The 14,204-nt window shown below is 47.3% G+C and overlaps 1 protein-coding gene across 2 annotated transcripts in view; it reads right to left on the minus strand.

Annotated features, from left to right (window-relative positions):
• Positions 1–13,979, minus strand: part of MVP (major vault protein) — a 55,931-nt gene extending 41,952 nt beyond the window's left edge. The window contains exons 1-4 of one of the 2 annotated variants that reach the window (XM_033945737.1): positions 13,823–13,979; positions 7,346–7,477; positions 6,135–6,330; positions 5,473–5,596 (exon numbers count right to left, since the gene is read on the minus strand). In XM_033945737.1, coding sequence (XP_033801628.1) covers positions 5,473–5,596; positions 6,135–6,330; positions 7,346–7,467 — 442 coding nt within the window. In that variant the 5' untranslated portion in view covers positions 7,468–7,477; positions 13,823–13,979. Of the gene's footprint in view, positions 1–5,472; positions 5,597–6,134; positions 6,331–7,345; positions 7,478–13,514; positions 13,672–13,822 lie in introns of those variants that run through there. The other variant, XM_033945736.1, reaches the window with a different exon arrangement.
• Positions 13,980–14,204: the final 225 nt, after the last annotated feature.

A 14,204-nucleotide genomic window follows, 5' to 3' on the forward strand; every position in this document is an offset into this window, starting at 1 on the left:
AGGTAATGTCCAGGTCATCCGCCATCTGCCGGAGGAAAGAAGAAAAAGACAATTGATCCGCCAGCACAGGCCTCCGAGAAGGACTGGACGAAGTCGAGGCCTCGGGATCCACAGAGACCTGGGATCGACAGGGAGAATAAGAGGTACTCGGTTCCTCGTACTCTGGCCCCTGTGGAGGAGACATGTCAGACGAAGAGTACCCCATGCGTTGCAGCTTCTTCTGCGGCGAAACTTCAGAGTGCTGCGAGGAGTGCCGTGAAGAATGTCTGGACCGATGCCCCTCTCGGTGTCTGGAGGGAGATCTAGAACGACGATGTTTAGCATGGTCCCCCGACGCCTCAACGAGCAGATAGGACTCGAGGCCGTGGAGCGAAGAGGCGGGAGATTCGACGCCTCTCGAGATGCATTCCAGGCCTGATATGGAGTGCGGAAGAACTCTTCCTGAGACTTGCGATGCCCAGGGCTTCGATTACCCGAAGAGGTATGCCAGACCTCTTCGTCTGGAGGCGTGATGGGCTTTAAAGGGGGCATATCACTAAAGGAGGCCCGCCTCGAGGGACTGGCCGCCACACGCCGCTCCTCCTCGCCAAGCAGCGAGACCGACCGGCGAGGAGGAGGAGGGGACGGTCCGCCCCCCGGAATCGGAACCGGGAGGTCACCCTGGATGGTGGTGATTAACCTGGGTCCCATGGTTTGCATGAGCTCGACAAACTGAGCTTCCAAAAGGGACCGCAACGAAGCCGATATGGAGGGATCCGCACAGAAAGGGGGTCCTCCAGCATGGTCTTCGCGCTCCTTCATGGTCGAGTGCTTTTGCTTGGAAGCTTTCGGCACTTTGATAACCACGGGTGGAATGGTAGAAGGCGGTACCTGATCCGAAGAGACGGAAGGCACCGGCGCCGAAGACGGGGGTCGAAACCGGGACAAAGGAAGCCGGCTTCAGTAGACCCGGAGCAGCAGGAGTGGTGGTGGGCTTCGCATGGGCAGGCGAAGCGGCAGCCGAAGTCGAAGCTGAAGGTTCCTTCACAGCTTCCATTTTGAACATCGACTCCCACAAAAAACAGTGACGCTTAAACGCCCACGTTGTAAGAGTGGAACAAGGCCGGCACGATTTCGGGAAATGTTCTGGACCAAGACACTGCAGGCAGCGTCGATGCGGGTCCGTCAGCGAAATCGCATGCTGGCACTTGCTACACTTTTTAAAACCGGTAATTGGCCGGGACATAGGCCGAAAAAACTTCGCCGCGAGATCGAAGGAGCAGGGCCTGAGCCACGCGGCCGACCCGGCCGAATCGCCGGAAGAAATTTTTTTTTTTTTTTAAAAGGAAATAAAAGAAATAAAATACACGATAAGAGTAAAAAGAACTCAAAACCGCGGCTATTAGAAGGCAAAAAACGGGAATTCAGTCAGCGCAGAATCGAAGTAAAACTTCTCAGCTCCGCAGAAAGAAAAGAACTGAGGAGACACGCCCGGACCATCGGGCGGGAAGGCACTGGCGCATGCGCGGTGCGGGCATCTCGAAACTTCTGAGTTTCTTCAAGCAAAATATGCTTGTGAGATGTCCGTATCGGGGCTCTGTCAGATGACATCACCCACTAGTGAGAATACCTGCCTGCTTGTCCTGGGATAATGGATGTATTTTTAAACAGAAAAAAACATCGATATTTCCTTTTTGAAAATATGCGAGATGGAAGTCCATGTTCTGGAGACATCTAACATGAACAACCATTTTACAAACTGGAATGTCTAAATTATGAATGGGGAAAAACAAGAGACATGGACATCTCTATGACAGCAGTCTTAGAAAATGGTTATGCAGATGTCTACAGAGAGCAGGGAGGCAACACCTAGCAGCAGCTTCACAGACCACAATTTACATTATTCTATGGTTGGCCCAAGTGCTTGCGCCTAATCATATAGATATTATATACAAAACACACACCTGGTTCTACTACATGGTCAAGTCACATTATTATGACCACTGCCTACTTCTGATGTCAGGGATGCACAACCAATGAATGAATGCATGCATTATGCACAGACTTTGTGGGTATATAAGGTGGCATATCAGCAAGTCGTCAATATAGCAATTGTGGCTGTCATGCGGAAAAAGCGCGATTTATCATACAATGAATAAGGCATGATTGGCTACCGGGCCAAGGATGGCAGCATTTCATAAACAGCAAAGTTTGTGAACTGTTCACGGCTGCTATGGTTAAAGTGTATCATGAGTTGACAAATGGAACCTTTTCGATGATCCAACATGGTAACTGTGGGACAGCACGAGCCATTGATGCAAGAGGTGAATGTCAGCTGTTCAGGTTGTTCAGCTGTTGCAAATGGGACTCTGGAGCAGACAGCTGGTGACTAGCCATGTTCACAAGAGTTCATCGTGAAAAACAGCTGCAATTTGCACAGGAGTACCAACACTGGACTTGCTTCAACTGGCAGGGGGTTGCCTTCCAATTAGTCACTTTTTGAGCTCCATCAAACAGATGGACATTGGTGTGTTAGGTGAGAAACTGCCAGAACAAACACCCAGCAACAATTGTTGGATGTACACAAACTGGTGGCAGTAGCATTATGGTCTGGGGAATGCTTTCTTAGAAACACAGAAACATGGTGGCAGATAAAGGCCAAATGGCCCATCTAGTCTGCCCATCCATAGTAACCATTATCTCTTTCTCTCTCTGAGAGATCCCACGTACCTATCCCAAGCCTTACTAGGTGCTACGTAATAAAAGGCTTTTGCACCTGTCGACTCCCATTTTGTTCTACTTACTCCTGGGAGAACAAGTCTGTTATCTTGTATTGATCTTAGAACACGTATTGGAGAATAAGGAATTGTCAAAGAGCTGAGAGAGTCGGGAATCAGCGTGTGAAATGATTTATAGGTAAGCAAAAAAATTTTGAATTGAATTTGATATGCAATTGGGAGCCAATGATATTGTTTAAAGAGGAGTAACATTGTCATATTTACTTTTGTGTCCTAGTAGCTTTATTGCCTTATTCTGTAATGTTTGTAAACATTTGAGGTTGAATTTTGTAAGACCTGCATAGGCTACATTACAGTAGTCTATCCTTGATATCAGGAATGCATGAATGAGTGTGTGAAAATTGTTGTTGTCAAAGAGGCACCTACTTTCCCTTATATAATGGACCCCTATACAGTGGTGCCTCGCATAACGGACGCCTCGCACAGCGAACGCTGCGCACAACGAACTTTATGTCTTGATTCGTACAACGAACTTCGTTTCACACAACGAAGTCGCCCGAGCTGCATCCTTCCGCGCAGGCACTGCGCTTAACTGCCCTCTCTCCGCCTGGCTCCCTCTTGCCCCCCCCCCGACTCCCCGACACGATCGGGGCAAGAGGGAGCCCAAGCCCTCTTGCCCCCCCGACTCCCCGACACGATCGGGGCAAGAGGGAGCCCAAGCCCTCTTGCCCCCCCGACTCCCCGACACGATCGGGGCAAGAGGGAGCTCAAGCCCTCTTGCCCCCCCGACTCCCCGACACGATCGGGGCAAGAGGGAGCCCAAGCCCTCTTGCCCCCCCCGACTCCCCGACACGATCGGGGCAAGAGGGAGCTCAAGCCCTCTTGCCCCCCCGACTCCCCGACACGATCGGGGCAAGAGGGAGCCCAAGCCCTCTTGCCCCCCCGACTCCCCGACACGATCGGGCCAGGAGGGAGCCCAAGTCCTCCTGGCCACGGCGACCCCCTAACCCCACCCTGCACTACATTACGGGCAGGAGGGATCCCAGGCCCTCCTGCCCTCGACGCAAACCCCCCCTCCCCCCAACGACCGCCCCCCCCAAGAACCTCCGACCGCCCCCCAGCCGACCCGCGACCCCCCTGGCCGACCCCCACGACACCCCCAACCCCCTTCCCCGTACCTTTCTGTAGTTGGCCGGACAGACGGGAGCCAAACCCGCCTGTCCGGCAGGCAGCCAACGACGGAATGAGGCCGGATTGGCCCATCCGTCCCAAAGCTCCGCCTACTGGTGGGGCCTAAGGCGCCTGGGCCAATCAGAATAGGCCCGGGAGCCTTAGGTCCCTCCTGGGGGCGGGGCCTGAGGCACATGGGCCCAACCCGACCATGTGCCTCAGGCCCTGCCCCCAGGAGGGACCTAAGGCTCCCGGGCCTATTCTGATTGGCCCAGGCGCCTTAGGCCCCACCAGTAGGCGGAGCTTTGGGACGGATGGGCCAATCCGGCCTCATTCCGTCGTTGGCTGCCTGCCGGACAGGCGGGTTTGGCTCCCGTCTGTCCGGCCAACTACAGAAAGGTACGGGGAAGGGGGTTGGGGGTGTCGTGGGGGTCGGCCAGGGGGGTCGCGGGTCGGCTGGGGGGGCGGTCGGAGGTTCTTGGGGGGGGCGGTCGTTGGGGGGAGGGGGGGGTTTGCGTCGAGGGCAGGAGGGCCTGGGATCCCTCCTGCCCGTAATGTAGTGCAGGGTGGGGTTAGGGGGTCGCCGTGGCCAGGAGGACTTGGGCTCCCTCCTGGCCCGATATTGTCGGGGAGTTGGGGAATCGGCGGGGCAAGAGGGCTTGGGCTCCCTCTTGCCCCGATCGTGTCGGGGAGTCGGGGGGCAAGAGGGCTTGGGCTCCCTCTTGCCCCGATCGTGTCGGGGAGTCGGGGGGGGGCAAGAGGGCTTGGGCTCCCTCTTGCCCCGATCGTGTCGGGGAGTCGGGGGGGCAAGAGGGCTTGGGCTCCCTCTTGCCCCGATCGTGTCGGGGAGTCGGGGGGCAAGAGGGCTTGGGCTCCCTCTTGCCCCGATCGTGTCGGGGAGTCGGGGGGGCAAGAGGGCTTGAGCTCCCTCTTGCCCCGATCGTGTCGGGGGTGCCAGGGACCACACGGAGTCACCCACCGTACCACCCGATTCGGGTAAGCGCAGGTATCGGTGGGTGGCTTATTTGCGGGGGGGTGCCTTATTTTACATTTTTTTCTAAAAAGGGGGGGCTGTCTTATTTGATGGCCCTGCCTTATCATCGGGGAAACACGGTAGAAAAAAAAAAAAATGAACAGTTAAGTCCCAGTTTTTGCCGCTGAGACTCTGCCCTCTCTCACTGTAAAATTAGACTCTACTTAGTCTGTCTTTAAATTTAAAAAATGTGTGTTGTTTTAAAAAACAATTATGTTTTTAGATGTATCTAAATAAAAATAATAACCAAAAATTTATCTTTTTTTATGTCATCTTAGCATATTTTATGCTGCAGAACGAATTTTTTTTTTTTACATGTATTCTTATGGGAAAACGCGTTTCACATAACGAACGTTTCGCATAACAAACTTGCTCCTGGAACCAATTAAGTTCGTTGTGTGAGGCACCACTGTATTTAGATGCACTATTATAGAATTACCCCCTTTATATTTTTAGTATTACATGTACAAACAGCCATGCCACTGAAGTTTCCCAACTCAGTGCATGAAGGGGAGGAGCTCAGAAAGAAATGCAGTGAAAAGTGAGACTCACCAGGACCCTCAAAGAGCCACTCATCTCCCGCTACAAACTTGTCACCAGCATCATCCTCAAAATCAAGCAGCGCCTTCAGATGTAGTGCAGTGTTTGCAGTGACAATCTTAAGGGGTGTGATGCCCTGTGTGAAGGGGAAAAAAAAGCAAAGTCCCTGAAACTGAGCTAAAAACAAGCTACAGGGCCCATATCTGCTGTTTGCATTAAAAGGGGTAAACCAGACAAACTTAGTACATAGTGTAAGAATGCAAATGCCCAGAAGCCCATCTGCTTGTAAAGTTTTGAAATTGCACATGTTTTGCCAAGTAAGTTTCTCCTGCAACTTCAGGACTGAAAAATAAATAAAAATCTCACAAAAGAAAAAAATAAAATAAAATAATAAATCTGGGTTTTATTTATTTATTTTTTTAACACAGTGGGCCCCACACGAGTTCAAGGCAAAATGTCCCACAGCACATTTCACAGAAATTTTGAGGGTTTTTTTTTTTGCTTGCAGTTTATTTCCAGAGAATTTTTTCTGTCAAGAAATTAATGACACATGCAAAATATATAGCATTTTGAAAAAAGCAGGCCAGCTCTGTAGCTTGTTTGGGCTTTATTTCTTCATTCTCCGTAATAGTCTCATACAAAGCCTAGGTGGCTTCCCCTACCATAGGCATTACCTGTTTCAGCTCCTCGCCTGGATAAAGTGGGAAGGGGTCCTGTGCAAGCCGGACCTCCAGGTCACCGTGACGCAAGCGAGCCTGTCCTGCATCATCAAGGAGCAGCTGCCGTTCTGCACCTCTTGCCACTGGATTCTCGATGATGCAGTAGTGCCGTGGTGGAACCAGCACCATCTTCACTGGAGCAAACAACACTCTACAAAAAGGAAGAGTTAAAAAAACAGACTACTATGAGAAAAAGGAGGATATGTGAAGGCAGATTTGTGATAGAATGTAGATATCAGAACTGAGACATGCAGGTTGCGACATCTTAAAATTCCACTAGTGTTTTAGAAAAGGCTCTGCCGACAAAGAATCTTTTCTAAATTCATGCAGGAATGGATATGTAATATGCTGGCTATATGTGGCATCCATTTGCAAATGTCAATGTCTGCAATATCAACAGAGTCAACACAGCACATACACACCTTTGTTTTCCAAGCTCACACAGAGTCGAATATAATTTGGCACCGCATTCAAGGGGGACAAAAACACTAGGCGATTAAGGGGATAATCTCCCCTAATCCTTACTGTGCATAACATGAATACCTTTAAAGAAACTAGATGTCCCCAGGAGCAGTTCTGAATCCCGATATTGATTTTAGAAGAGAAACATGCATTCTATATCTGAAATGGGGAATCCATGAATATATATATTAACCCCAACCCTAGTCCCGCCCAAATCACATCCAAACCATGCCTCCTTGTCACATGCATGTATGCTCAATTTGGATATGTTCATGCACATCCAAATCATGAATAGGGCTTTTAAAATAACCATCTTTATTTGATATGTACCTTTTCATGAACAGTGTGTTTCTTATTGCTTAATTTTATTACCCCAAGAAACCGATTCCTGGGTATCTTCTGAATCTCAATGCTGCTGAGCAGCGTATGTGCATTTATTTTATTGTTTTCTTCCCAATTATGTTTTGGAGAAAGTCACAGCAGAATCAGAAGACAGTTGGTGTCCTTTTAGTATTACTGCTTCCCCTCAATCCAATGTGATAAGACTGTTGGATCTCAGTACTCCCGTAGCACAGGCCTTCTTAGAGCTGGGAACAAACAAATGCCTGCCCCAAGAAAAGAGTTCCTCAAGGACACCTCATTAGCAGGCTCCAGAGTCAAATACACAGCACTTACCCCACAATGAGAACACAGATTGCACTTACCGCTCATTGTCCTGTCGGATGTAGGTCTTGGGCCCAGTTTCCACCCGAGAGATGTTGTTGTTCTGGTCTAGCACATGGATGAAGTGGAAGGGGGGAATACGGATGATGGCTTCTTCACTCATTGTGAGGGCTCTAGAGAGAAAACAATAATTCAGAGAAACAGAGTTATAGGCAATGGAGGAGAAAATTTCCTCAATATTAAGAATATCCTGTAGCTCTTAATAGAAATGTCACTCTTACAGGATACACATTGCCCCCCCCCCAGTTTCTTTGTTCAGGACACATTACAATCATATGCCATGAGTTTCTGTGCATGCCCAACATCTGTTCAGAAGCATCAGACACAGCATTGCCAACTGTCAGCAAATGCGTTGGCAGATTAAATGAAAACAAACAGACAAGGACATGCTATAAAATAATTTCATGTCCATACAAAAAATCATAAGCTACAAGGTCTATCTCTGGTACTGAAGGCTCAGACTCAGAGCAGAATCAGTACTGCAGGCCAGATTTACATACAAGCTAGACAAGCTACAGCTTAGGAACTATTAAAACAAAATTTACTTCCTACTTATCAAGGAGAAGGGGCTATTATATATTACAATTTAGGGGCCACAATAAACATAAATCTGGCCCTGACAGTCTCTGAGCTACTTGGGCACTGGGGAATTACACCTCTATCCACGACGACACTGGGGTATAAAATTTCACATAAACAGGTAAGCACAAAATGGCGTTGGTGAGACAGGTGTCAGAAATAGAACAAAGATGAAAATAAAAAAATATTTGCAGGAGTTAGTAAACATAATTAGAGTTCTGGGAACAGTATTTTTTCCCTAACAAAGAAACATCCTTTTAGAGAGAGGGATTACCACCAAAAATAGGTTCACCTCTTTGAGGCCACAGCACTTTACCTCCCCTGTTACCACACCCATGCCAAGACCTCACAGAGAAAATCCTGTATAGCATTAAGATAAAGCTTTCATCTACAGAATAAACATCACAGTGAAAGGAAGGTGGGAGAGGCAAGGTGAGGCAAAGCACATAGGTGAGAGAAAGCCAGAAGCAAGCAAACGAATAAGGAGGAGTAGGAATAAGGAGGGAGAAAGTGCAAAAAGGAAGACTTGGGAGGGCATGGACAGGCCCTGTCACTTACAGGATTTGAGTCATGCATGCACCTTGTACTGTCAGTATACAGAGATATCAGAGTTAAGGCTTCAATGATGCTTCCTTGGCAAGTCTTTCCAAATCTTTAATCCTACCCAACCAGAAGTGCTGGGCATGTGCAGAGATGTCAGAGCTAGATGCACAAAACATGGTCATTAAGTCCGTGTGAGTCGCTTTTGGCCGTCTTTGGAGCAGCAACTGATGTTCCAACAAGTCTGCATGCAAATAATTTGCATGGAGGTTCGCTGTAATCCTATCCAATCAGTCGCTGTGAGAGCAACTTTGACATATGCGCAGAGCCGGTTTGGGGAAGCCTGAACAACTGAGTGGCAGGGGAAGCCCCAAAGCAGCCTCCTGCCACTCACCTGTTGGAACTTTTTTTTTTCTTAATGGCACAGATGTGTGTGTTACACACGAACAATTTTGCCCCCCCCCAAAAAAAGAAAAAGCCCCCTACGCAATAACAGTTCCCCCTGCCGATCCCGATCCCCATCGAATGACCCCGGTATTAAAAAAAAAAAAAATCAATAGGAGGGATGCCCACTCTCTCCTGACACCGCGAACCTCCCTGACATTGACACCCCCCCATAACTGACCCTTCCCAAAAAATCACAGGAGGAATGTCCACTCCCTCCCTCAAACTGGTTTAGCAACAATCATTAGATGTCTTTAGTGCATCTAGCCCTAAGTACATCTAGCCCTATGTGCATATACGTGTTTATCTGTGTGTTACAGACTGTCAAATTTACTTTAACCTCCTTCTTAGGGTGCTAAAGGGCTTAGGACATACCCTTATCCCCAGTCATGAGAAAGTTTTAATGATACTCATTCACCGCCTAAAATGCAAGATATTTATACAGTTTGATATACCTCACTAAGAAAATAAACGCCTTCTAATGCTCAATTGTGCCTGTGCTTTGAAAAACAGGCCTTCAGGCCCAGGATGCTTTAGTTTCGTACTGCTTTTACAGCACCCTGATTTCTATCTTGAATGAGGAAGACACTTAGAAACTGGTTCCCTGCCTGCATTCTGCCTGTTTTCTGAGGCAGGCTCAAGAGAAGCTGTCTCTCAAGACTATACTTCTGGAGGAGGCATTAGCCTGACCATCAGCACACACCAGGGTTACTAAGACCCAGCTCTGCTGTGAAATCTCTACCAAAGGAAGGCAGAATTATTTATCCTTACTACAGCATTCCCTGCCATCTCAGGGTTTACCAAATTATGAGGAAATGTACCGACAAACAATCAGTTAAAAAAAATTTTTTTAAGAGAAAAGTCGTCTTTAAAATAACGATGTCCATAAAACCAACCTTAACCACAGGACCTGTCTGGAGTGCAGTAGATCCAAGTTCTGTGAAGCTGCATATCAGAATAAAGTTTAGCATAGCTACAGTATGTTCAAAATGGAAAAAGTATGTCATTAAAAGAAAAGAGGCTGTTCGTAAACAGAAAAAATATCACGAGTTCGTCTCTTCATTAATAAACTATTATTCCTGGCCAAAACAGCGCAGACACGAAAATTGGCCTTTACTATCGTCCCCCAGGACAGGCGGAGGAAACTGACTCAGAAATGATAGAGGAAATCAAACAAGAATGCAAGACAGGCAATGTAATAATATTGGGAGACTTCAATTTCCCGAGGATAGACTGGAAACTAGGAACCTCCAACTGCGGCAAGGAGGCCAAGTTCCTGGAGGTGCTAGGGGATTGCTTCCTGGAACAAATGGTAAAAGAGCCGACAAGAGGCAACGCCACCCTGGACTTGGTACTAAATGGCCTCACGGGACCGACAAAAGAAGTAGAAGTTACGGTACCGCTGGGGACGAGCGATCACAATGTGATCAACTTTAAGCTTGACATCGGGAGTAGAAAACGTGCCAAAACCTTAACCAAAACCTTTAACTTTAAAAAGGGCAAATACGATCGCATGAGAGCCATGGTGAAACAACGACTCAAGAAAAAGGTGGACAAACTTGAAACGGTAGACCAGGCATGGTCCCTACTGAAAAATACTATCACAGAAGCACAAAATCTCCACATTCCGAGGATCTCCAAAGAGGGGAGAACAAAAGGTAAGGGAGAACTGGCATGGCTTACCAGACAGGTGAGGGAAGCCATAAAAGAAAAGAAGGACTCTTTCAAAAAATGGAAACACATGAAAACAACCGAAGCATGGAAAATACATAAAGATGATCAAAAGAAATGTCACAAGGCGGTGAGGGATGCCAAAAAGGACTATGAGGAAAAAATAGCGCAAGAAGCCAAAAACTTCAAACCCTTCTTTAGATACGTGAAAGGGAAAAACCCCGCAAAAGAGGCGGTGGGACCCCTGGACGACCAGGGAAGAAAAGGGTACATCAAGGAAGATAAACAAATTGCAGACAAACTAAATTCCTTCTTTGCGTCCGTCTTTACGGAAGAGGATACCGCTAAAATACCAGAAGCAGTGAAAGTGTTTAGTGGAGTAATAGAAGACAGCCTCACCACAGTTGAAGTGGAGTTGGACCAGATATACTACCAGATCGACAAACTTAAAAGTGACAAATCCCCTGGACCGGATGGAATTCACCCGAGAGTTTTAAAGGAATTGAAGGTTGAAATTGGAGAGCTATTGCAAAAACTTGCCAATCTGACAATCAGAACTGGACAGATACCAGAGGACTGGAAGATAGCGAATGTCACGCCAATTTTCAAAAAAGGATCGAGAGGGGAACTGGGCAACTACAGACCTGTGAGTCTTACGTCTGTCCCTGGAAAGATGGTTGAAGCACTGATCAAGGATAGCATAGTCCGGCACCTAGATACACACGACTTGATGAAACCCAGTCAACATGGGTTCAGGAAAGGGAAATCATGTTTAACGAATTTACTTCAATTTTTTGAGACCGTGAACAAGCAAATTGATAGTGGAATGCCGGTGGACATAATATATTTGGACTTCCAGAAAGCATTCGACAAAGTTCCACATGAAAGGCTTCCCAGGAAACTACAAAGCCATGGAATAGAGGGAGATATACAAAGGTGGATAGGCAAATGGTTGGAAAACAGAAAGCAGAGAGTGGGCATAAATGGGAAGTTCTCAGACTGGGAGAAAGTGACTAGTGGTGTGCCCCAGGGCTCGGTGCTTGGGCCGATCCTATTTAATATTTATATCAATGACCTGGAAGACGGAATATCCAGTGAGATCATTAAGTTTGCAGACGACACAAAGCTATGCCGGGCAATCAGATCGCAGGAGGATAGCGAGGAACTCCAGAGCGACTTGTATCAGTTAGAGAAATGGGCAGAGCAATGGCAGATGAAGTTCAACGTGGAGAAATGCAAAGTAATGCATTTAGGTAGTAAGAATAAGGAACACGAGTATAGAATGTCAGGCACAACTCTGGGTAAGAGCGAACAAGAAAAGGACCTGGGTGTACTGATAGATAGGACCCTGAAGCCGTCGGCACAATGCGCGGCAGCGGCAAAGAAAGCAAACAGAATGTTAGGCATGATAAAGAAAGGAATCACGAGTAGATTGGAGAAAGTCATAATGCCGCTTTATAGAGCAATGGTCAGACCACACTTGGAATACTGTGTCCAACATTGGTCTCCCAACCTAAAGAAGGATATAAAACTGTTGGAGAGGGTGCAGAGACGAGCAACGAAGTTAATAAGAGGTATGGAGAACTTGGAATATGAGGAACGACTCAAGAAACTGGGACTGTTCTCCCTTGAGAAGAGGAGGCTGCGAGGGGACATGATCGAGACGTTCAAAATGCTGAAAGGCATTGATAAAATAGAGCAGGAAAATAAATTATTTACATTGTCCAACGCGACACGGACAAGAGGACATGGTTTGAAGCTAAGGGGGGACAAGTCCAGGACAAATGTCAGGAAGTTGTGTTTTATGCAGCGAGTGGTAGACGCCTGGAATGCTCTCCCTAAGGAGGTTATTAAGGAATCCACTGTGCTGGGATTCAAAGGCAAATTAGATGCACATCTCCTTACGAGAGGCATAGAGGGATATGGGTGACTAAAACTACATCAGGTGTATACCTGACTGTGCCTCCGCGTGTGCGGATCGCCGGACTCGATGGACCATGGGTCTGATCCGGAGATGGCAGTTCTTATGTTCTTATTTAACTGCCTGCTTATAAAGCTTGATAACAGAGTGAAACGTTTGAAGGTTAAGAAAACCTATTTCAAATTGGTTTTTATTTATTTCCCTGAGGAATGTGTTTTAAACATTTTTTTAGAAAGCTCCTCCAGCTGAGCCACTTCTTCCATTCTTAATCTAGCAGAACTAGGGCTACTTCGGTATCGATTGCCATTTACTAAGGGCTCCTTTTATCACGCGCTAACCCCCGCGGCCGGCTACAAAACTAACACCTGCTCAATGAAGGCGTTAGCGGCTAGCGCGGCAGGCGGTATTACACGCGTTAAACCCCCTACCGCAGCTTGATAAAAGGACTCCTAAGTTAGGGACCTTCTCCCTTTTCTAGTTCCTCTTTCCTTTACTCTGGCTGCACTCTACAAGCATCTTAAGAGATAAAAAGCAGGATGGGAAGAGAGATGAATACCATTCAGAATACACACTACCCATGTACACAAAAATAGTATAAAAACATAAGAAATATATGACACAGAAAGAGGAAAACAGGGAATAAAACTGCAAACCTGAATGCAGTCAAACTAAGAATATCGGAAAAGATTTGTGGTGCTCTGAGAAGTGGTATTGGGCGGGCTGGGTTACGCAATAGTGCATTTTAGAGCATAAAATTGCACTGTATTCATCAACACAATCTCATTATTAGTCCATTTATGATAAGGGATATTAGTTACAGACCCTTACTGCCAGGCCTGGGGAAGACTAGAGGGAGGGAGTTGGGGGGTCGGCACGTAATTATTTCCTGCTTACCACACTGCAAGCCAACTGCTGCTCCAACCCGTCTCCCCTCGGTAAATTTTTGCTAACTCACTAACCTGGATAACCTTTTTGTTTTGTTTTTTTTAACTTACTTCCTTTTCTCCATTGCAGCCGAACTGGAGTGTGCGTCGTCAATGACTGACTCCCTCCCTCCACCTATTCCTCATCGGCCCTCGCAGTAGAGTTCCATCCTAACTCTACAACGCGTCATGACAGCCCTGCCCCCCTCCTAAACCCCTGGAGATTTCTCAATCCCAACACCGAACCTGAAAAAGGAAATAAAAACATATTGACAACACGAGTTCTGCTGCGTATGGCCTATGTCTAGTGTGTGTTAGCAATAACTGAAGAGAAAAAAAAAAATAATAAGGAATACACGTGTGTCGTCTCCGAAGCTCACCTGGTTGTCTTGCTTTCTGTAGAATTTGTTTCTCCGCTTCCCGAGCGAAGTTAAAAGTCTTGCACAGCCACTCCCTAGTTCCCTGCACCAAAAAAAAGGAGGAGAGCTGAAAAGCAAGGAGGAGATTGAAGTTGAAGGGGCGGGGAGGAGGGCAGAGACCGTTCCTGTAGGAAGGGTTTTCATCTTGTAGCACTGTCATCTCTCCCGCCGTCCCTTCCGCCTCTCTGTTCTGTGCGTTACAGGGTGCAGTCAGTGTTCTCTAGCCTTGCCCTCTCCCACGTGCTGTGTTTCCTGGAGCAGAGGCCGCATGACTGTTTTCCGCGTTTGCGTTTTGTTGAACTTACAAACACACGAAATGTTCTTTTTTTTTTTTCTTCTTCTT

Source organism: Geotrypetes seraphini, chromosome 5 (genome assembly GCF_902459505.1).
Source record: "Geotrypetes seraphini chromosome 5, aGeoSer1.1, whole genome shotgun sequence".
Classification (NCBI taxonomy): domain Eukaryota; kingdom Metazoa; phylum Chordata; class Amphibia; order Gymnophiona; family Dermophiidae; genus Geotrypetes; species Geotrypetes seraphini.